At 38.4% G+C, this 23979-nt stretch overlaps 3 protein-coding genes across 3 annotated transcripts; 1 reads left to right on the plus strand and 2 right to left on the minus strand.

Moving 5' to 3' along the window:
- Window positions 1–382: 382 nt before the first annotated feature.
- On the plus strand, window positions 383–4179 carry LOC137732005 (F-box only protein 6-like). Its single transcript, XM_068471284.1, has 2 exons — window positions 383–774; window positions 2592–4179. The coding sequence occupies exons 1-2, from the start codon at window positions 602–604 to the stop codon at window positions 3835–3837; spliced, it is 1419 nt and encodes a 472-aa protein (XP_068327385.1). The 5' UTR covers window positions 383–601; the 3' UTR covers window positions 3838–4179.
- Window positions 4180–4621: 442 nt separating this feature from the next.
- On the minus strand, window positions 4622–6038 carry LOC137731582 (uncharacterized). Its single transcript, XM_068470730.1, has 3 exons — window positions 5900–6038; window positions 5531–5687; window positions 4622–4870 (listed from the first exon to the last, which is right to left on the minus strand). The coding sequence occupies exons 1-3, from the start codon at window positions 5900–5902 to the stop codon at window positions 4824–4826; spliced, it is 207 nt and encodes a 68-aa protein (XP_068326831.1). The 5' UTR covers window positions 5903–6038; the 3' UTR covers window positions 4622–4823.
- Window positions 6039–9680: 3642 nt separating this feature from the next.
- On the minus strand, window positions 9681–13232 carry LOC137731099 (uncharacterized). Its single transcript, XM_068470178.1, has 2 exons — window positions 13038–13232; window positions 9681–12536 (listed from the first exon to the last, which is right to left on the minus strand). The coding sequence occupies exon 2, from the start codon at window positions 12359–12361 to the stop codon at window positions 10124–10126; it is 2238 nt and encodes a 745-aa protein (XP_068326279.1). The 5' UTR covers window positions 12362–12536; window positions 13038–13232; the 3' UTR covers window positions 9681–10123.
- Between the last annotated feature and the right edge of the window lie 10747 nt (window positions 13233–23979).

Below are 23979 nucleotides of genomic sequence, written 5' to 3' on the forward strand. Positions count from 1 at the left end.
TCCGACAAAATTCACAACATAAAGTTTTACCAATTCATTGTGTTTACTCTTTTTTTTGGGTCAAATTCACTTGTGTTATATTGTGTGTATATATTTTTACAATTGTTATAGGTACCTGACATATCAATTAGATCATCTGCAATTATTATAACAAGTGAATAGTAATTATTACCCAAATAAAATAAAACAATGGGGAAGGGTAAAGTTGGAAAAGGAGAAGACATTGTTATTCAAAACATGAAAGGGAGTAATAAGGAGTGGTAACAGTACAAGGTAAATGGTATGGGCGCGCTGGCGTGGTAAAGGAAGAGTGGGTCAGAGAGAGAGAGAGAGCAAAGAGGAGCGAAAGAAAAGGGGGAGAGAGAGAGTGGAGGTGGGGGTTGGGTTTTTGGGGGGTTGGGGATGGAGGAAGAAGAGAAGGGAAAGGGGCAGCTCTGGTTTTTCTGGGGTTCTCCTCTTATTTAATTAATTATTCACAAATAAGTCAAATAAAATTAAAATAATAAGAAGAAGAATAAAAGCTCTGGTTTTTGTGTGTTTTGTTGGGATTTTGGGTCGTCAGTCGCAGAGAGGAGAGAGAGAGAGATAGCCTGTGAGGGGCATGGAAGGGCTGGCCATGCTGAGACAGCTCATCGGTCAGCTTCAGGAGCTCGTCGGCTCTCACCCGCCTCCTCCTCATTACCATCACCATCTTCAACTTCAGTTTCAACCTCCTCCTCTGCTCCGCCATCATCATTCTCAGCAACAACCGCAGGACCACCACCACCACCTCAGGTTCGCTCCCTCCCTCGTCTGGATCTCTCCCACCTTCTCAAATTCCATTTCTTTCCGACCCATCTCTTCGATTTCTTCTCTTTCCTTCGTTTCATGGTTTGTTGGTGGCATTCTGATTTTTGTTCGACGTGCTTGCCTGCTTTGTTTGGTTTCTTTTCTTCCTCCGAAGTGTAAATTACATGGCTTTCTTTGATTTTCTTGCTGAATTTGGTTGCTTTGCTTTGTTTGCTTGTTGCCATTTACGATTGAGAAATTGGGTCTGATTGCTTTCAGAAATGGTTTTGCCATTCTGGAGTTGGGTCTTACATATTTGAGGAATTTGTTACTTAATCTCTGCCTTTTAGTCTATGTGCTTTGCACATCTCTTCCTTTTGTGTTTAGCTTATTTCTTTGACACAAATTTGATGAGCACTAGTGATAGACAGTATCAATGATGCAAATGTTTGATATTTTTGTTTCTTTCTTCCCTCTCTGGTTTGTGTTCATGACTGTCCAGCCGGGGTTGGGTTTCCGGGTTCACGGTGTTCTTAGGAGGTTCATGGCCAACTCTGAACCTTGCCACGGTTGCCCATTTCTGTTTTAGTACCATTTGATTGCGTGTACCATAGCAAACCAGAAAAGGGAAGGAGCAAAAGAACAGTTAGGCCCGGGAAGTTGAATAATCTGATAAACATATGAAAAAAAGTTGGAAGAGGGGTTTTCAGAAACTTAGACCGCCAATTAAACCGTCCTCCTTGAATTGGTTAGACCAAGCTGGGTTCATTGGTAGGCGACATTAATTACATTAGGTACTGAATAGACAATTAGTTTCTGGTTAGATATGACACATGAACTTCACCTTTGGTTTCTTGTACTGTATGCTAACGTATAATGCATTCACCCGTAGACCTCTTCATATTTATTATTTAGTGTTCAACAAACTTCCTACATTTTCTATATCTCTTTCTTATTCGGTGTAGGTTGTTGGTTAGCATTATATGTTCTGCTTGGTTGTCTTCACTTCTTGACTGGTAAACTGGCTAACTTGGATTCCAGCCTTCAACAATTTGTTGCTTAAAGTTGGCATTATTTGGCGATATATTGCTTAATTTCCATGAAAATAACAAGCTAACTGTACAAGATAATCCTGCACACTGGGAGAAGCATTGTTTCATAAAATAATTCTTAGTACAAAATGTTATCTTAATTTGTTCACTTGTTCTCCGAGTTTGTTCACCTGATGTCTGTTGAATTGAACTTATCCTTGGTGTTTGATTTCAGTTTTTTTGGGGTGGAACCTTCAAAATTTAAGTGTCATAGGTCTTGCGTACTACTACATCCATGACCCTTTCTCTTTAAGTTAGGACCTTAATATTCAATATCTTTCATTTCTTGTCAATTCCATATTCTAGTAGTAGCTTTCTTCTTTTGATAAGTTATTGCAAATTACTTAAACTAATATTTAAGGCTAAGTGAAGTTCTTTTCCAAGGGATCTAATAGAGTTTCAGTAAAGCTTGTAGCCTGTATGCACGGAGTTGGCTTGAATCAGTTCTTTAAGAAAAAAATCTAAAAAAATCATGGATAAGGCCTTGTGGTGGCCTCATAGATGTGCCTACTTCATTTTTCGGTTAAGAACCCCAGATTGGGTTTTGTTTTACATCTTTGTACTCAATAATTCAGAACTTGTTATTGTTTCTCATGTCCTTATGTTAATGTACTTTGTTGACCTTTACATGTGTACATTTCATTTTTTTATTCTTGTTTAATTTCTAACTCCAGTAAAGTTCCTCAATTAGGGAGCATATAATTAACTTCATCATTACTTGTATTTACACAGGTGGTGCCCAATTAACGTTGATGAAGGTTCTGCAGATGATTACTACAGTCTTATGATGGCAGCTGGAAAATCTAGAAGTTTTAAGATGTTGGAACCGTGCAAGCCTCCTCCTACCAAGAGATCTCGTAAGGAGCAAACCCGGGGTAAATCATCTGGAACTACCAATATCACTGAGCCTATGGAACAGCATATTTGGAAAGATTTCCCGGAAGACCTTTATGAAGCCGTCATTGCTAGGCTTCCCATTGCTACATTTTTTCGATTTCGTACTGTGTGCAGGAAATGGAATTCCTTGCTGGATTCTGAAAGTTTCTCTCAACATTGTGCGGAGGTCCCACAAGCTACTCCATGGTTTTACACCATCACTCATGAAAACGTGAATTCTGGAGCCATGTATGACCCTTCCTTGAAGAAGTGGCACCATCCCACCATTTTTTCTCTGCCAACAAAGTTAATTGTTTTACCGGTGGCTTCAGCAGGGGGACTGGTGTGTTTTCTTGATATCGGTAATAGGAACTTCTATGTTTGCAACCCTCTGAATCAATCTTTTAAAGAGTTGCCGGCCAGGTCAGTTAAGGTCTGGTCTCGCATTGCTGTGGGGATGACCCTGAATAGGAGTTCAGCCAGTGGCGGCTACAAGATCCTTTGGGTGGTTTGTGATGGCGAGTATGAAGTTTATGATTCAGTGACGAATTCCTGGACCCGTCCAGGAATCATGCCATCAGGTGTTAAGCTGCCACTATCACTGAATTTCCGGTCGCAGGCTGTTTCAATCGATGGCACACTCTACTTCATGCGTTCAGACCCTGAAGGGATTGTGTCATATGATATGGCCACTGGGATTTGGAAGCAGTTTATAATTCCCACCCCGCTGCATCTGACTGACCACACACTTGCTGAATGTGGAGGCCGGATCATGCTCGTGGGATTGTTATCAAAGAATGCTGTCACATGCGTTTGCATTTGGGAGCTTCAGAAAATGACACTTCTATGGAAGGAGGTTGACAGAATGCCAAATATATGGTGCTTGGAGTTTTACGGAAAGCACGTGAGGATGACTTGCCTGGGTAACAAAGGCTTGCTCATGCTATCCTTGAGGTCGAGACAAATGAACAGGTTGGTTACATATAACGTGTCGAGCAGGGAATGGCTGAAGGTCCCTGGTTGCGTGGTGCCACATGGGAAGAAGCGGCAATGGATTGCATGCGGCACTGCATTTTATCCAAGCCTGACTGCTGTTGCTTGAATCAGGTTTCTGTTTCTGGTGGGCTTCAGCATGGCCAGAATGGGAGTTTTCCTCAACCAGCGGTTCGTCATGGTTGGTTGCAAGCTTTCCCGGCCAATTTGTTTTAGACAATTTTCGTTGCTTGTTTTATGGAGTGGACAATTCCATGGGTTGTATGACGGCCGGAGTTTTACTCTTTTGTGTACGAACTTGACGTACTGCTTTGAATCCGGAAGGCAGGTTTGAATCCTATTTTTCAGTCAACTGGATGAATGTACTCTCATATCCGTTTTGTACTCAAATAAACCGTCCGACTACCATTACGTTGTTTGCTGGTGGTATTTTATGAGATTTTTTTCTTGCGACTGCTGTGTCTGGCTGCGAATTGTTTCTGTTAATTCTTGAGTAAATCACCTCGTTTCCGGAGTGAGTTATGCAAAATCAAAGGTGCACACGAATTTCTTCAAATTGGACAAAGTAGAAATGGTAATCAAACGAGCGCAAATTCACAAATCCAACCTCGTCCAATGGTTATCAAACAAGCCCCAAATTTAACCTTATTTAACCTTGGGGGTGAAGGATTGCCAGGGCAAAGGGCAATATAGTTGCTTTCACAACCCTGAATTATTGCACAATATCTTATGTCAGGCAAACTCAACCACAAGAGAGATGGTTGCCGGAGACGCGATATGTCTCGGACACGAGACGCGATATGTCTCGGACACGAGACACGATTGTCGGAGACGGGTTAATCCAGCCATTGAAAATGAAGCAACGTATATGGAGAGAAAAAGAAACGGTAGAATTTAAGCGAAGCAGAGGAGGGGGTCCTTTATTCAAACTTCTTTTACTTCACAAGATAGAAACACCGCAGTTTTAGTTCTTACTACATCACATTTGTATATCATCAGTTTCCTATTCGCTAACAAAACAGTAAACGGCACGACAGGTTTACGCCATATCTCATAACTTAGAAAGCAGCAGCAGCATCAGTAGGGTCAACTTGATCAGGCCATGCCTCCGCTTGTAGCAGTCCTGATTATCTGAAAGAGAGCTGTTCCACACAAAGTAAAAAAATATGTCAGAATCACAAAACCACCAAAAACCTTTCATGCAATGCAGTTCAATTACGCAAGGGACACAAAATGAACCAAAACTACAGACACCAGCTTGATCTTTTCGATCAAGGCAATGCCACAAGTTCAAACACCGCTTTAGGCTACAACCCAGATGAGCATTGCCAAATAGATGGTTTAGGTTTCAATTTTCATCTTCTTCAAATATGGCAATGTAACAAATTTGGAAGCCCTTTTCGGCTTCAAACCAGATGAGCATTGCGGAACGGGCGCTTAAAGTATCAATCTTTGTATAAATTTCCTAAGGGAAGTGTTATTGGCACTTCAAAAATCTCATTCTACACTCCTCACAAGTGTATTTTTCTTTCTTAATATAGAAAGTTCGGAGTGTAGAATGAGATTTTTGGAGTGCTAATAACAATTCCCTTTCCTAATCCCAATTGAAGTTTTATGATTTCCAGGGCATGCAGCCACAATACAATGCAGGTCAAGCAAATTCAGAATCACAACGGCGGATAAAACCCAGAAACAATTACCAATTCTACGGACTATTCAAATGATATCAATTAAGCAAATTCTAGATTTTGATATAATCATGTCAGATTTGTGATCAGCGAAATTGAGTGAGATGGACATACATGATCCGATGACAACAAAGATGAAGAAGCCAAGGAGAATAGGGCCCACTGGATAATCCTTGGCCTTCTTGGCAGTCGTCTCAGGCACCGCCCCTCTCTTCGTTATGTTCTTCTCGAACTTCTCCACCTTCCTGTCAGCCAAACGCCTTGAAGTCGTCTGCAAAAAATCACCAATTCAAATTTAAATACACACACACATAAACACAAACCCAAATTCACATGCAGCTACCGAAACAATTCATTCAATCTAATTCAATTTCATAGCTGAATCTAATCGTACAATTACAGATCTGGATCAAAGCATAAGATTTCAGAAAACCCAAATGATTTCATCTACATCTACAGATCGGAGCAATGATCGAGAATTACCATGATTGTGGGTGTAGATCCGGTATCTGAGTGTGCGTCTCAGGTGATTAGTTCTCCTTGTGCAGGCTTTTCCCCTTCCTCGTCGAATTCTCTCTCTTGCAGGCGAGTTCTGACTCTCACCCTTATTTTCTCTTTCGCCAAAAACAGTCGTGTTTTCAGACGCTTTTATATTTAGCAAACGGATGATAGGGTCCCCGACCGCGGCCCTACGGAGTCACCGCCTTCGCTGCCATTGGCCTAACTCCGTAATTCGGGACACGCGTCGGGTGGGGATTGGGAGTAAGTACGCGCTTGAGACCGTGTGCGTTAGAATTAGAGTCTAGGTGGAACAGGTGTACTTGTGAAGAGAGAGAAAGTAACGCGTAGAGAGACCGGGTCCCGTATCCGGAAATTCGACAATGGATCCATTACGTACGCGGTATATTAACACACGATCCAATTGACCGTACAAATAGAAAGTGATCCGAACTAATGAAAATGATTTGAAAATTTTGAATTTAACAATAAGATTAAAATAAATGATAAATTAGATAATACTAGGATTGACTTTTTAGTGTAAAAATGTGGTTTTTCATTAAAATAAACAGTACCGGAAGATTTTCATTAAAGTTCCCGACTTTTTTTAGTTTTTTTGTCATAAGGTACCAACACACTTCACATAAAAAGTTAGAGGCTCACACACACATAATATACAAAGCAACATATAAGCCTCCAAAACTATAACAAAAGAAAAGTCCAACCCGAAAGTTGAGCCTAATATAGAAAAACACACGAGGAAACCCTAAACTCTTGGATCCTATATTCTCCTTCTTTGGTTGTTGAATTTCATTATGCGTGTCGTTGCATACATTTCATATTCACTTTTCTTTCACTATCATTCATACATTTTCGTTTCTCCTTTCTAAAACATTATCTTCCTATGATTGATAACATAAAAGTGAATTGTAAAACAAACAACAAAATGGTTATCAAAACGACCATAAACTAACTTTGCAGAAGATATGAACAAAAGAGTAAATCTAAAATAAAATTTGTGATCTGACCTAGCTAAAGTGACAATTTCTTACCTAATCAAAGCCAAAAGAGTTGGAACAAGTATAAGTAGACTTTTGAATTATTATTGACTTTATATTAAAACCAAAAACTTGTTTAAACTCGTGAATATTACTAAATATTTGTTGAGAATTAAAGTCGAAGTAAAACGCGGTGATCAAAACTAAAATTCAAGCTCTTAGTAGACTAAAATTTCATATTCTCTAAATATAAGTTGAGTGGGTCACCAACTCATGCTTTTCATTTGTCCTATGTAAGTCCTAAGTCATATCATAAACAAATTAATGGACAATTGCATGCATGGGCTCTATGGACATGAACTGCTTGGCAACGTCGGTGTCGCGCGATCCATGACGACATACTGTGTCAATGATTTCGGTACAAGAAAAAAAAGAGAGGAGAATATGACAAAACTTCTAGCAAGTCTCCGTAGAAAGACAAATTAAGAGTGCTAGCTACATTTAGAAACTAAAACCTGCATTAAAATGTTAAATTAAGCGAGATATTGGTTTTAATTTAAATTTATGTGGGTAGGGCTGTTAGTGTTAAATTATGAGTGGTGAATGAATGTAGTGGAACATAATTGAGAATATTAGGCACCATTGTGTTCTAAATTAAGCGGGATATTGGTTTTAATTTAGGATTTAATCTGATATACATGTATTGGTGTGTGTGATTCATGCATTAAAAAATCGTGTCATGTTGAGAATATTGAATAAATGAATGGTGAATGAATCTGGTGGATCACAATTGAGAGTATTAGATAACATTGTTTCTAAAATAAGCGAGATATTGGTTTTAATTTAGAATTTAGTGTGATACATGTATTGGTGTGTGTGGTTTATGCATCAACAAATTAGGAAGATCAAGTTAAGAGTACTAAATTAATGAGTGGTGAATGAATCCAGTGGATCACAATTGAGAATATTAGGCAACATTATTTTCTAAATCAAGTGGGATTATTGGTTTTAATTTAGGATTTAATCTGATACACGTATTGGTGTGTGTGATTCATGCATTTAAAAATTATGTGATCCATGTGTGGTGTATAAAAGCTATTGTTGTATGCATGTAAAATGAAGAACAAATGTTTCTTGCTAAGAGTTCTGTACGGGAGGGAGCTCGTACATCTCCATCCCTTACACAAATATAATTGCTATTGCAGTCAAACAAATATTCAACCAATAGTCAAAAAATTACATTCCCTTCAAACCAAGTAATCAAAAACCTAAACCCTACCAAGTTCTTCATAGTTTCTTCATCCGTTGATATCAATTACGATCTGAAGAAGTTCTGGAGGAAGAGCTGCGGGATCCAGTGCCCAGTGAACCGTTTGCTCGTTTGGAGATTCTTCACCTGTAAGCAAGTACCCCGGAACCTGGTGGGAGAACCGAAACATCTGTTGTCTACGATACGCCCACAAGCCATTCGTGCGATCCTGACGAAACACGGTTCTAAAACCAGCTGCACTTTCGCTAGGGGAATGACCCTTATGCCGAGCTTTTTGTCAAACTCGTCAACTTCCACTGTATCATACTTGCGGATCACTTCCTCAGCTGTCGACCGATTCCAGTCTGGGGACCAGTTTTTATAGAGGGCCCAAGCATCGCCCCTTTTGTGGATATATGCAAATTACACTGCGTGTCTCGGGTGGTACTTTTGTCCACCTATCTTTGTCATCACATACCGCCCAGACCTGTTCTTCTCCAAAAGACTCTTCGGTTCTCTCCCTGTCAAAACGGGGATCTGGATCTGGTACACTCAATGTCGACGATGTTTGGTCTAAAGGTTCCAAAAAAATCTGGAAGTTGGCTGAGTGGATGAAGATGCCGAATCCTTGTCGCCGTCCATATTCCTACACAAAGATAAAACATAAATTTAAAAAATTCCATGTAGCTATTTTATTATATCAAATTATTGTAAAACAAAAGTTACCACTGGGATGGAAATTTTCTCAAAACAAAATAGCTTAAACAAGGCTTGTAAATGTATCCTTGATTTGATATTCTTTTTGGAAATGAAACTCATTGATCCTTTATTTAATATTAATACTTGAGAAATTTGAGCAAAAATCACATACATTAGTTGAGCAAAAAAATTAATCAAACACTTTAAACTAACCAAACCAAATTTAAATTTAAAGAAGCATTTCGAGTAAGTTGTTACAAGAAAGTTGATTAAGCCATTTTCAGGAAAAAAACAAGAAAGTTGTCACAAATGATAAATCTATTGGTCCATTGGACACGGACACTGATGAAAATATTAAATTATGAAAATAAAGATAATTGTAAGTGGGGAAATCAATGGCAAACAAATTGAAGTTGTTTAAAATCCGCTAACATTTTTAGCCATACGGATGCCAACTTTTAATCTTGTTCAAATTGAAGATAGAAGAGATAACTCACCGGAAACCCGGAAACTTTTCTTCTAATCATACCAATAGGGGAAGGGGTAAGCTTTCTTCATGACTCTTGCGTATCTTCTACCTTCGACTTAGACAAGATCTGACATCGACCTCCATTTTTTGTTTCAACACATTGAATTATTAAATTATCTATTCAACAATGCATGTCATATTCTAAAATTCAACATCGGTCCGAGAAATGCTCCATTAACCTTCATGAGTTTTAATTATTTCATCTAACCCAGTTTCATAGGCCTTCATAACACCGGAAGAGATTTAACAGAAACAAAGAAAATAAATCGGAAAAGCACATAACTCGTGAACTGAAATGAAATGGGGTATCAGCTTCCACTAGTATTTGATAACGAATCAGAGGAGTAACAGCAACACTAGAGTTTTAACAACTTCATCGAGGAAATGGAGTAATGGAGCATCAGCTCATGGACAACCAATAGTTAGAGATATATCTTTCACAGGAAACAAAAAATGGCTGTTGGAAAATGTAAATTTATGGGCTTTCACGGTTTCACCTTCTATTGCCTCGAACAAAATCTTGGATTCAGCTGCAGTGAGGGGACCTTCAGGGTTTCCTGCTTCAACCCCCCGGGCACATGGATGAGATGTTCACCTATCAAACTTTCCACAAAAATTCACCAACTCATGCTGCATAGCCCCAAAATTTATAAGTCAGCAAATTCTATCTGCATATATCACAAATTAGCCCCTTTTCGCTTCTTCCGTGACAGGACTAGAATTCGCTGCTGTATCTATATGCCAGTATTATTCTCAACATCCTCTGCTACATCGCCTTGCTGGCACTTTTTGTCAATCTCCATCATATCTTCCTCTTTAATGTCATTTATTACTTTAAGAAGCTCCAACGGAGTAGCTGCTGGATCCAGCTCCCGACAACCCTTTGGAGCATTTGCAGCTTCCTGACCCGTGATCAAGCATGAAGGGATTTGATGAGAGAACCGAAACAGCTCTTCTCTAGGGATCCTCCTGGCCTCTCTGGGATCCAAGTGCCGGTGAAATACTGTCTTGAAGCCAGCCACTTTCACCAAAGGAGTCACAAGTACACCTTGCTCCTCACTAAAGTCTTCAACAACTTCGACCATATCATACTTGTGAATGACATTGTCAGCTGTCAGTTCGTTCCAGTCTGGGGACCAATTCCGGTATAGTGCCCAAACATCCCCCTTCCTGGGATATATGCAGATAGCCCCTCGTGGACCTTTTGTTGACCGAACTCTGTGAGAAAAAGAATTAAGTGAATTACTCACTTCATATTTCCCTACTCGGAACTCCCCACACGTCTTTGAGAAGCCAGAGGATACCCAGTTAAGAGGACCCAGTTCACTATTTGTTTTCGAGTTCAACCAGCTGATCCGCACTGTGAAAGGATCCACAGAAATCACCTTTTGAACTAACGCATAAAACCTTGGCATGCCATCATCATTATCATATGCAGCCCAGACCTGATTATCTTCGAAACACTTCTCTGTTCGATCCTTGTCAAAATCATGAAAATCAGAATCAGGAACATTTATCGACAATATGTCTGCATCTGAACGGACACCAGAAATGCCAGAACCTTTCATGTCAGAAGAGCCATTCTTTGTGTCCACTGGCTCACCAGACTGCTTTTGATTTCTATGCACATCAATGTTTCCCAAAGATTTTTCTCTCTCATTTCCATTCACCGTCTCTTTGGCTGCAGTCTTGGATACAGTGAATTCATTTAGTTTCTTCCGAATTTCTTTTCTAGCCTTCTCCCTTAGTAAATTTGGAATATCAATCTGGGAGATATCCCTTGTGATACTAGGCCTGGCGCTTCCGTTTGGTCCAGAAAAATTGGTTGTTCCAGCTCCTCCAGCTCCCACACCCATTTGATTTGTGACATCCCTTCTGTAGCTGCTGACACCAACATCTTCCATTCCTCTTCTTCCCTTGGCAGCATTAGGATACCCTGTAGATGAAGCACCGCTTGCCTTCCTGGAGGATTGATGTTTCCTCCGCAACTCCTCTCTTTTTAATGCTGCTTGAGCCTGCTCGCGCTCTCTCTTGGCTTTCTCATATGCCTGGCTAACCACGCTCGCGGCTTGGGCAGCTGTAGAAGCACCTGATGCTTTAGAGAATGAACCCCATTGGAAGTTGTTTTGGTTGTACGATTGATTACCATTGAAACCAGCAGATCCAACACCCATTCTATCAGCTGTTTCATGCTTTGGTGGAGCTGACTTGGCACCATTTGTAGGTGGTGGAGCTATTTCTACTGCTAGAAATGGTTCATGGCAATTCGGGCAAAGAAGATTATGATTAAGATAAATCCTGAGATACTCATACTGCATCTTGCATTTATGACACACTGTCCAAAAGGTATTAGCTTTTGGTTTTTGAGATGAAGTAGAAGCCGAAGAGCGGCTGGCCCATGAGGTACCCTTCTGATTCTGTGAGGTACCCTTCTGAGTCTGTGTGGTACTCTTCTGAGTCTGTGTATTAACCTTCTGAGTCTGTGCGCCTGACGTTGCACCTTTTGTGAAATTGTAGAAACCATTGGCCCCTGGAGGAGCCTGTGAACTCCCACTAGCAGTCGCTACCCTTTGGTGTACTCTCCTCTTCTGGTCATAGGCTACTCTCTTAGATTTATCAGACAACAAACTCCATGCTTCTGATAGTAGCTTAAACGCTCCATCAGCTCCTATAGACTTGTTCTTATCAGGGTGAAGCATAAGAGCTAGTTTCCTATATTGTTTCCTCACTGCCTCATCATCTGCTTTTGGATCCGCACCAAGTATCCCATACCAATCAGCCTCCCCATTTATTTTGTTCTCCGCCGCGATATGCACGTCGAGGGTTGCCAACATCTGGGGCATCCCCTCTAACCCCGGAAACAAATTTTGAGCCTTCAAGGCAAACTTCTTGGCCCCCATAAGATCCTTTGCTGTGAACTTTCTTTCCGCAATCTCTTTTGCCCTAGCCGCCTCATCTTTGTTGCACTCCATATTCCTATTCTATCTTCGTCCTCTCTAATGTTTGCTTACTGTTTTTACAGCACTTGAGCTTGAAGCCTTTTTTTTAATCCTAAAGTAGTATAAAAAAATCCCCAAAGCTACAAGAAAGCCGAGACTACAACCGCTACTTGCCCATGCTCCCAAATTACTCTAGCAATTCAGCAACCTTATTGTTCAAATTAGATAAAATTCAGTTAGAAAATTGTCATGAAAGTTGTATGCAAACACAAGAATCCAACAACAAATGCATATCGAGATAGATATCCAAAAAAACAACGCTTTTTCGAGCTTCTTCAAGACCCTCGTTCTCACCACGCAACCACAACATAACCAAAATATTAATTCATACTCAATTCATGACGATATATGAGTCTAATTTAACTCTGAGGCTCAAAATTGACCAGTGAAGTGATAATTAGCTCAAACAAACATTCAGCACATAATTACACAGATGCAAAATCAATGAAACTAAAAAGCACAACCCAAATCAGAGAATTGAAATCAGAAATCACAGCCATGGATCTAACTCAATCAGTTCCAATTCAGCTCCAAAAAAAATCGTATTTGATAAATTAAAGTCGGAAATGAAACCCTAGAATCAGTGATTCAGAGCACGAAATTCACTAAATTTTAGTAAAACCCTAGATTCAGAGATAAGTTTAATCACCTTATTATGTGAGCTACGCTGGTTGCTGGCTGAGGAATTTGAATCGCAGAGAGACACCATGGACGGACCTCCTTCACCAATTTTTTTCTTTCTTTTTTCTGCCCCTCCTTCTTTAGCCCACATCTAAAACATCCCCAAAACTGGCCCCTTTTCTCAAAAACAAAACTTCTCACACCTACAATGGCATCCCAAATACCAAAATTATAAAATAGAACAAGGGTATGGGCCTTCCTCTCCTAAGTATTTACTCCCAAGTCTTAACCCTAACCCAACATTTTTTCCCACCCTAACCATGGTTAAATTTTAACTCTTTAATTGCAATTATAGAAATTTTATTGGTGGATAGGGGTGTGTGTTTGTGGCGGCGTCATACATGTTGCATCGTGAAATGACATGGCAATGTGTGATTGGTTTAAATTTGAATCCACTTATAAAAATAAATGATGACATATTGTTTAGTGTGCAAATTCAATGATTCTAGAAATTCCAATGACATAAATACAAAAGTGGATCTAAGTATTTCTAAGGTAAAAAACTTTATTTACGGTAGACTGTAGAGTTTGTAAACATCATATGCTTAGAATATTCTCTTTACGAAATAGCATATTTTGAGAATATTACAACTTTCAGTTATCTTGTTGAATTTTATAATATTTGGTCTCATGATACTCAGTCTTCATTTTTAACCTAAATATTGAATTCAAATATTATAGACAACAATCGTTGCTTTACTTTTTTTATTCAAATTTCTTTCTTTTTCTTTATCCTTTTTAAATTAAAAATAGAAGGAACCCGCCACACAGTATTACAATCTAGTGGTATTCCTCTTCACTTGTAAGTGAGAGGTTTTAGGTTCGATTCTCGTCAAATGCGAATTTGAACAACATTATTGCTAGCCTATTGTAAGGCTAAGACCCACCCCCCCCCTCTTTCTTAATGTAGAGAATATCGTTTGTTTTAAAAAAATACATAGAAGGAACCCATAAGAGGACTACCCACGTTCTCTCGTCGGTGACTCTTCCTCCTCCTACCATCCATCCATTCTTTTTTTTTTTTTCCCCTTCCTTTTCTTTATATTTCTGTTTATACCAAATTTTGCATTATCGGTTCGATTAAATGGAAGTTGTTGAATGAATTAATATTTTCTTAGATATTACTATCAGTCTTAATTATGATAGTAATTATCTGGGAGAAATATATTGTGAGTTTAAAGATGAGGACAAAACCTAGAAGGGGTGTCAAACAAGTGGATTGAATCCATGCCATATTGGAGAAACAAGAAGGATAATTAGCATGTATAATTATTCAGGTAGCAAGGATAATTATTTAGGTTTGGATTAGTGTCACGATTCGATTTTGAGATACATTCAAGATCGACATGTGACGTTATCTGTTACCTGTTACATTTAGAGTTCGGCATTCAGACGGTCGGACCATTTTTACCATAAAGATGCTTATCTCTTTTGAGTATTTTTACCTCTATAGTTTGATACCTATTAAGTAGACCTATATTTTCACCAATATAGTTGAGGCTGCAAACTTGGTGTGGATGATCTAGAACTTCATAGTGATTTGCATAGCTTTGTCTTCGGGTTTTAGAACTTAGGTTGAGAGTGTTCCTTCCTTAGTCGAGGTTGCCTAATTCAGAAGTCAAAAGTGTATTCCATCACACCACCACACCCAGAAGTATTCGTTCGGTCGAATTCGATAGCGAATTAATACGCCCACATCAATATTCAAGGACACAGAAATATGTTGTTAACTTTTTGCACTCAGCATATGCACCATGTAGGCTGTATAGATTTTAGGGTCAATATCATTTATCTTCTTTAATTTATTTTTGTTTATCTTTCCTCTATTTATCTACCTCATTAGGACGAAATCAGAAACAATCATATTAGATGTAGGGCGATATAATCTGGTGGTAGCCAACCTCACTAGGATTACATGAGAGTCAACCTTGAGATAGAGAGGAAGAAAAAAATGAGGAGAAAAAAATGAGACGTTAAAGAGAAAGATGAAAAGAGACTGAATTAGATAACTTACTAATGACTCGTTTTCTAATCTGTAATCAGATTAAGGAAGTTGAATGGAGGAGAGATTGAATTATGAAGGAGTTGGAATGGGGAGGAATCATAATCAAAATCCTATTAAATTTGTTTACTAAACTATCTGAAATTGGAATAAAAATGAGATTGATTTCTTATAAGTTGTTTACTAATGCACTAGAATTGGATCGGTGGTGATTTGGGAAGAGAGAAATACGGCTATCATTTGGGGTTGGGAGGTGAAGTGAAAAGGGTATACTAGAATTACCAAAAAAAATTAGGGGAACTTTAACGAAAAACCACATTTTTACACTAAAAAGTCAATTCTGATACTATTCACTTTACCCTTGATTTTGTCCTTATTGTTAAAACTCAAAGTTTTCAAGCCATTTTCATTAGTTTTCCTAAAAATTAAGGCAATTTCAGTACTAAAGCTGGATTCCGGATAGTCATCAATCCCAGGAATCCGAATGGCACATATATATTAAGAATTCAATTATGGGAATTTCAGGATTGGGACTCCTGATTTCGAATGGGTCCCACTTGTTTGTTGATTCCTAGAGCATTGGCAAACGCTTGAATCATTTGCAAGGCCGGCTCTAAGAATTTGGGGGCCCTAGGCAACCCTTCGAAGTGAGGTCCTAAAATTCTCGGATCTCTGGTTCTTTGTATATTGATTTGTATAAAAAAAAAGAATTCGCTAAATGCATAAAAAGTTCTATTTTCACATCAAATATCATTAAAAATTAATATCAAAAGAAAAATATACAAACATTACACGATTCACGTTTTTAGACATAAATGTACTAAATGTTTGCAGTCAATGTCTAAGATTGAGAGTGAAGAACAATAAAACTTGATGATCAAGAGAGTAAATAACAATAAAACTTGATTGACGAGTATAATAAATTCAACGCCAATTATTTCTCTTGTGTTTTTGTTTTCCTTCTAAAATTAACATCACACTAACGAATTGAATATTTAAATAATCCATTGAATAAAAAGTTAATGAAAAGAAAAATAGAAATTCAAAGTTTTGATTACCTTAAACTTACAATATCTAAGACCATATGATAGTTGATTTAAACATTCAATAGAAATTGAGAGAATTGAAAATTGTTTTAAAGACTTGAGTTTTATAACTTTATATGTATTTGGACAGATGGATTGGCAGTAAATTTGAAAAACAAGAAAAATCTAGTGACTGAAAGGCACATTCGTGTTTCAAACTCAACACTCCAAAGAAAAATGAAGCCAACATTTTCACTACACTAACAAATGAATTATGATATTTTTTTTTTTTACTTTTTTTTTTTGTATTTATATGTTAATTACATGATATAAAATTTTTTTGGGGACCCTTCCAAAGTGGGAGCCCTAGACGGCCGCCTACTTGGGCTACCCTTAGGGCCGGCCCTGATCATTTGAAATGAGTGCAATTCTCATTCCTCTCATTTAATTTCCCTTACGTAAACATGCAATAAATTTATAGCATGCTGAAGCCAAAAAAAATATCAAAGGAGAAAAATTGAGTTGACATCTATTTGGGGCTGTTGAGGAAGATGTCGGTTCGGCGCTGCAAGTAGAGCTCTTGGCAGCTCGGCGAGCCTTGCAATTTGCTCAGGAAATAGTTGCATGCAGCTCAGGGATTTTTTCGAAGGGGATTCCAACTTGACCCTTGCGGCAATAAGTGGGGAGGGCGATGATCACTCAATTTTGGGTCCTATCATCAATGATAATCGTATTCTCCTGTGAAGTTTTGTTCATGCAATGACAAGTTTCATTCGACATGAAGGGAGCAGTGCTACCCATCGTTTGGCTCGGGCGGGTTTGCGAGGAACATGGGAGTCGATTCGGCTAAGAATCCTCCAATATGCTTGCTGATGTCCTGATTGAGGAGAGTTCTCATCGCAACCTTAGTTGATGTTGATGTTGTCACGCCCCGATCTTGACATACGTCCAGGATCAACACGTGACGTCACCAAGTATCCGTATATCTAACATACCTTGCTTCCAGGATATGGGCAAAGCATAACTCGAGATCCAAATGCGTAATAATTTTTTGTATACTTTATGGTTGCATCTAACCTACTCGTTATACTGCCTACGTATCCTAAACAGGGATTAAGTCATTCGTAGTTTGTCCTTCATTACCCTCTAACAATCATCACATAAATCACTATGTCTCAACATAATACCACACAACAGGCATGCAACATCACGAGGAACATTCGATGAAGCGCAACATAATCTCTAGCCATATTGGTCAATGAGTCTAATCATAATGACAACAACCATAACCAACATTATTCCACAATCACATCAATCATTAACATGTATCATACACCGAAATGCAGGGCTAGAGCAACACAGTTCGGCCGAAGCCTACATCTCTAAAGCTGAAATCGAATCTAAGGAACCAACAAGTCAAATGATGCGATTTCGGACTGCTTAACGAAATCCATCAACATTGGGTTCCAGACCACTCAAAGGAACCAACGCACCAAAAAGGGATTCCGGACCACTCAACGGAATCCAGACCAGGATACAATTCCGAACCACTCAACGGAATCCAGACCAGGATACTATTTCGTACCACTCAACGGAATCGCGGAGTAGAAGGGATTCCGGATCTCTCAACAGAATCCGAGAAGATACGATTTCGGACCACTTAACGGAATAGCAAAGTACAATGCATATTGAACCACTCAATGAAATTCAAGCTGGATAAGATTCCGGATCACTCAACGGAATCCAGACGGAGCAAGGAACCAGACCACTCAACGAAACCCCAGTGGAAACCCAGTTTCAAATCACTAATGGAACCGAGTGGAAGTCCAAGAAATATAGCAACGCTCGAAGAAGAAGACATGAAACAAGTACTGAAAATACAAAAGCTCAACGAAACAAGAAATGGAACAAAACACAAGGTACAAAATTAGAACGGTTCAACGAAACTAGAAATGAAATAATGATACAATATGTGAAACAAGTCTCGAAGCAACAAACCCCATGACAATGGGTTCATGGTCCACTATTAGCCCTCACATTTCATCACATCATGCCAAACATACAAATCAAACCACATTTCAAATATGCACGTCAAATCACCTTTCATAAATATTTCCAATTCACAATCAAATCACATAAATCGATGCCTAAAAATAAAAACAACAATTCAATAGAAATCACATTTAATAACCAAGTATACACAATATAGCGCCACTAGTACGTAAATCGAGGCACGTGTCAAACAAGGACACGTCATCACGCTGAGCCCAATAAGCTCCATAGAATCTCAACAACACTCTAAGATCAGTAACATGCTAGAAGAACTCAGGCTAGTTAACTAAAAAGTCAATCGTCGATCAAGATCGAGAGTAGGGTCCATAACCTTAGAAATCCAAACCGGAAGATCCACTTATAAGACTTCTGATCCGTAACTTCCTAAAGTCCACATTGTGCTTCTAAAACAACATACTAAAACTTCATTATGATCCAACGGTCGGATCTCCGCCAATCGCTAAGATTAAGTGGTGGTCAACGTTTGATTTTACAAACTTAGAAATCCAATTCCGGAAGATCCATACGTCGGATTCTCGATCCGTAAGTTCCTATTATTTTCAAATATTCTGTACTATTACATATTTAAGTTTGGTGCCGATCTAATGGTCGGATCGTCAATTTATATAATAACCCTATGACGGCCAACTACGAGACTATATTAAAACATTGGAATTTCACTAAACGGATGTCAAATATGGAATCGGGGCACCAAAATTAGCTTATAAAGGTCATGTGAGGTTTCGACCCACAAGCCGCCCCTATTCACCGGAAAATTCAACTATTTCAAAAAATTACCAAAATTTACAGATTTGTAGATCTCAATAAGGGGATAAATTTTCATACCTGGGCCGAAGTCCAATTCACCAGAGAAACGCCTGAAATTATCCTTGGGCCACCGGAAATCCTAGACAAGGATGTGCTTCGATTCGGCTTCCAAACGAGCTCCGACGCCTCCAGCACTGCTTGGGCTTTGTTCCTGGGGTTGAGAAAAGCCTTTTTGTGGTGGTGGTGGTGGTCGGGACCTTCGGAATTAGCCGATCTCGCCAAAAAACCTTTGGAACCCACGGGTTCCGTTCTCCTCAAATCGGGGATTCAATCGAGGTGGGTTTTGGGTGGAAATGAATGAGGGAAGGCTAGGGAGTTGTTTGGTAGGGGTGGACGGTTATGAATCGTAGGAAAAATGGACGGAAAACTTATCGAAAATTGTTGTAGACGTGGGTCGGGTCAGAGAAGAAAATCGGACAGAGTGATCAGGTGTGTCTGTCCCCTATCTCCCTTCCCCTCCTTTCCTCCTTTTCTGATTGGTCCTCCCCCTCACTTTATAATATTGGTTAAAGTGATGAGTTTATTTAACATTTATTAGCTCTTATTTTCCTTAAAAGTAGCCTTAAGAGTCAAATTTTTCATTTGCTAAGTGGAATATGACAATTAAAATCATAAAATAGGCCAAAAAATTAATATTTTGAAGCTTGAAGATTCAAAACACTCCCTATGTTGTAGCCTAGAAGAGCCTTGTACTTGGCTTCTCTAGGCTCCTATCGGGATAGTGCTGGCTATGGCAGGTGGGTTATATGCATATTTGGCCTACTTAAGATGATAAAACGTGGGCGCACTAAGTTTAAGTAGAGATTATCTTTTGATTGAGTTTAGGTAGGAGGTCGTTTAATAATCATTTCATGTTTATTTTTTATTTTTTGTTTTCGTTTCTTTTTAAATGAAGACGCTTTGGCACATCACATCACCTCACAAGATTTTAGTTTTTCATTTTTTGTGAAAAGGAAAAGTGAAAGCCAAAAACTAATATAGGTATCAAACGGCCTCCTTTAACATTTATCTTTTATAAATGAAAATCTGAAGGATTAGGAAAGAAAATAGTCATTTAGACATTTCTCCTTCATAATGTATGCTGGGGAACAAAATTTAGGTAACTTTCTAGTCAAAGAATGAACATGAATAAGCCATGAACAGATAGTTTTCTTTCCAAATTCCAAAAAAATGATAGGGTTTGGAGAAATAAGTTTCTTTACGAATCATCCCTATTCTACAAGACATTTAATACATTTGATGTACACTTATATTATGACACTTGATATACAAGAAATTTAATGTACACAAGAAAATTTCTCCCCCCACCCCTTATATTATGACATTTAATTTGGAAAAAAAAAAATCCATATTTCTGATACACTAAAAAATCTTTCAACAATTGCATTAACTATTGATTTCAAGGTAATTTATGATGATAGATTCATAACTACGTGCTCCACATCGATGAGATATGTTCATGCTTATGATAAAGGAAAAAGAGGGTATCATGAAAGTAATTTTAAAAATTTTTATCAAATTGTAAATTTTACATTAATAAAAACACTTCAAGTGTTCAATTGGAGAAAATCCTCCATTACTTAGCCATTTGTCATGTGTAATTGATTCTTAGTTATAATTTATTTAGTGTATTTTTTTTCTTCTAAAATATTAAGGTCAAAGTGTTTCTTTTTTCTTTTTGGTTAATGAACGTGACTAAACAACCCAAAACAAACAACGCTCTGTCTGAAACTTCACAAATATCGTCTAACAAAAACGAGTGGATTGTAGGAGGAGGATACCATCAGACTCCACAATCAAATTCCTAACACCCTTACCTAAAGCCATCTTCAATCACCTGACCAACGCCAAGATTAGCAATACACCTAGCCTTCCAAGAAGAACTATCACATATACACATTAAAGAGAAAAATTAAATGTGAAATAGTAATGACACCCCTGATTATTTATGTCCTTTAAAAGTTTTCCGATTTAATTCAAAGATTAGAAATAAATTCAATGAAGAATTGTCATAGTAAATAAGGTCTCATTCTCCAGTACAGTGCGTTACAAGTTCAAACATTTATAATTCTGTTAATATAACTTAAAGTAGTAATATCGTTTACAATAAAAAAAAAATTCAAAAAATAAACGAAGTTCGTGATTGTAAAGTTTTCCTCACATAAATATCTTCGAGGGGAAGTTTGTACATTAATATTTGAATTTTGAACTTTGTCCCATTTGCTTGCAATACTGGGACAAGCAGTCAAATTTTAGGGGCTTCAAATTTTGACGATTTTAACTGGAGATGATTTGCCATTGTGGGTCAATCATGAGATGACTTATTTGTTATTTGGGTGAGTGTGAGATGGAAAGTTGCTCTCATTGTTTTGCACTTTTGCTGGATACAAACAACCTATTAGGAATTTAGGATCCATTCAATGAACCTTAAACACTTGGGGAATCCTCTGCCGTTGGATTTTTACCATTTTACAAATATCTACGGTTAGTATGCGTGGAGTTTCTGACACATATAGCATATGTATACATTGCATGTTGCATGTAATTATGTGACTGGTAAGGAATGATTGAAGCAAGCAACCATTTTGCCATGCCTGCTTGCTGATCGTGACCGGCTTCTTCCCGGCGGACCCATTCATCTACACCCGCCCACTATGCATTTCCACTCTTCATGATTTTAAAAGGGCTTTCTTTTTTACTCGAACTCATTAGTAAGTACTGTCAATTAAGGATTCGAAAAAATACTTTCATGCAACGAAACCAAATGTGCCATTCATTGTTTTGGCAAAAGATTACAATGTACTAGTAGTCTGGCATGGTGACATCCTAAAAGCATCTTTAATGAACATGTTAAATTCTAAGTTGAATGTTACATAAGATTTCATAGAAACTCTAATCGATAAGTGAATCTGATTGGCATAGAAATTTTATGCTCTAATTTTGACATATGAAACAGATTGATTTCTTTTTATTTTTTAAATATTTTGTTGTGTGGGTTATAGGAGGGCATCAATCATATATCATAAAACTAAGGTTTGATTGATTTGTTTTGAAAAGTGGATCCTACAAATATTAATTAAATAAGAAAAATTGGCCGCAATCATGCGAGTCTCCTTCACGTCTCATCTTCGTTTGATCAACCGGTGTCCTCTTACTTAACGGAGCTTTTAACTGTGTTAAGTCTTATTATTTTGTGTTGCAAATGAATAAAAAATGACAGAGCCAAAACTCTCCAGTAACGCAGCCGCAACCAGCACCCTCGTCGCCACTGACGAATCTCATTCTCCCTCTCTCTCTCTCCCCTCTCTTCAACCTTGTCAACGAAAACAAAACAACTTTGGTTCAATGGGATTCCCACTGTTGGCTATATTTGAATTGGAATTCGTGTTCGATTCAATTCGTCAACTCCAATTTTATTTGATTGATTGACCGATAATAACTAAAATGCTAAGAATCAATGTGTATACTCGCCGACGACGATCATGTGCATATTCACCGACGACGATCGTGATTTTTAGATTTGTTGTGCGAGTTTGAAGAGAGAGAGGCTTGACGGTACCAACTATACAATATGAGTATGTAGATAGTTTATTGTATTCCGGGCCGATAAATTAAGGGAAGAGATCATCTCCAGATCTATCCATTTAGAGGTCAAGGATCAAATGATCTGGGATTTTAAAATTTGATCATACGACAAAAAATTATTGTAATTTTTATAAGTTTTTACTATCTTATCTGCTTTTAGCCGTTGTTCAAATTTTAAAGATCAAGATCATTTGATCTATGGGCTTCAGATGTATAGATTCGGAGAGGATCCCTTTTCAAGTTGATTTTTTTTTTTTAATAGCAACGATATGATAGATTTCATTGATAAGGAAGAGCCAGTTACAAAATTGAGAAGAGGCCGCCTTATAGACAATCAACAACTAGCAAATTTACAATAAACTGGGTTGGGGGGGGGGGGGGGGGGGGGGCATGAATAGGAGGTTTCATCCATACGAAGGGCAGAGCGGGCAAGGCGGTGAGCGGTACCATTGCCTTGATGACAAATATGGGCAACCGAGCAGGCAAGGCGGTGAGACCATTGCCTTGATGACAGATATGGGCAACCGAAGTTCCAGTGATCATGGAAATAGAAGCCTTCCAGTGATCATGGGAAGAGAAGCCTTAAAGTCTTCGATAATATGTCTCAAGTTGGGCATATTCGGAGAGTTCTCAATAAGGACTTTCACGATCTGGAGAGAATCACACTCAAAAATGAAATCATTAAAACCACTTTTCCATTGCCAACGACAAGTCTTCCCGAGCAGCCAAAGCTTCCGCTTGGAGGGGAGAGAACACGAAGCGAAATCGAATGACATGGGCAGCCACAAACGAGCCCCTATCATCACGAAAAATGATGCCCACACCCCCCGTCCTGCTATCTTCACACCATGCGCCATCTACATTGATTTTCAAAGAGCCAAAGGGAGGTTTGATCCAATTCACAACTGGCGAGACAGCAGAAGAATGGGTACGTGGAGCATGTAGCTATATCTTATGGGACCAGACCCATTGAATTCAACTACATAATGGTTTTGTAATTCGTACACTGGACAATAATTTTTTTGTTCTTTTTCTCCTTGGAAAACGGTTTCCAAGTATTCCAGAAAGTTATTGCACTCAAAATTTAATGGAGGCAGATTCTCTGCTCTCTAACTTTTTGTGCCCTCTTATTTTGTGTGGTCACGGTTAACTCATGCCAATATTTTATATTATTATTTTTTTTATAAAGATAATAAGACAAAAAAGAATAGTAATATAAAATGTTGACGTGACTTAACCGTGACCATATAAATAGGAGGGCACGAGAAGTTGGAGGGCAGAGAATCTGCTTCCAAATTTAATATGCAGTTGTGGACAAGTGTCGCTTGCACGATTGTGTTAATTGGGGAGAAAACATAATTTCAAAAATTTTGGAGACAAGAAGTGAATTTTTCTCCAAACAAAACAAGATTGTCCTC

The sequence above is a fragment of the Pyrus communis genome, chromosome 4, assembly GCF_963583255.1.
Source record: "Pyrus communis chromosome 4, drPyrComm1.1, whole genome shotgun sequence".
Classification (NCBI taxonomy): Eukaryota; Viridiplantae; Streptophyta; class Magnoliopsida; order Rosales; family Rosaceae; genus Pyrus; species Pyrus communis.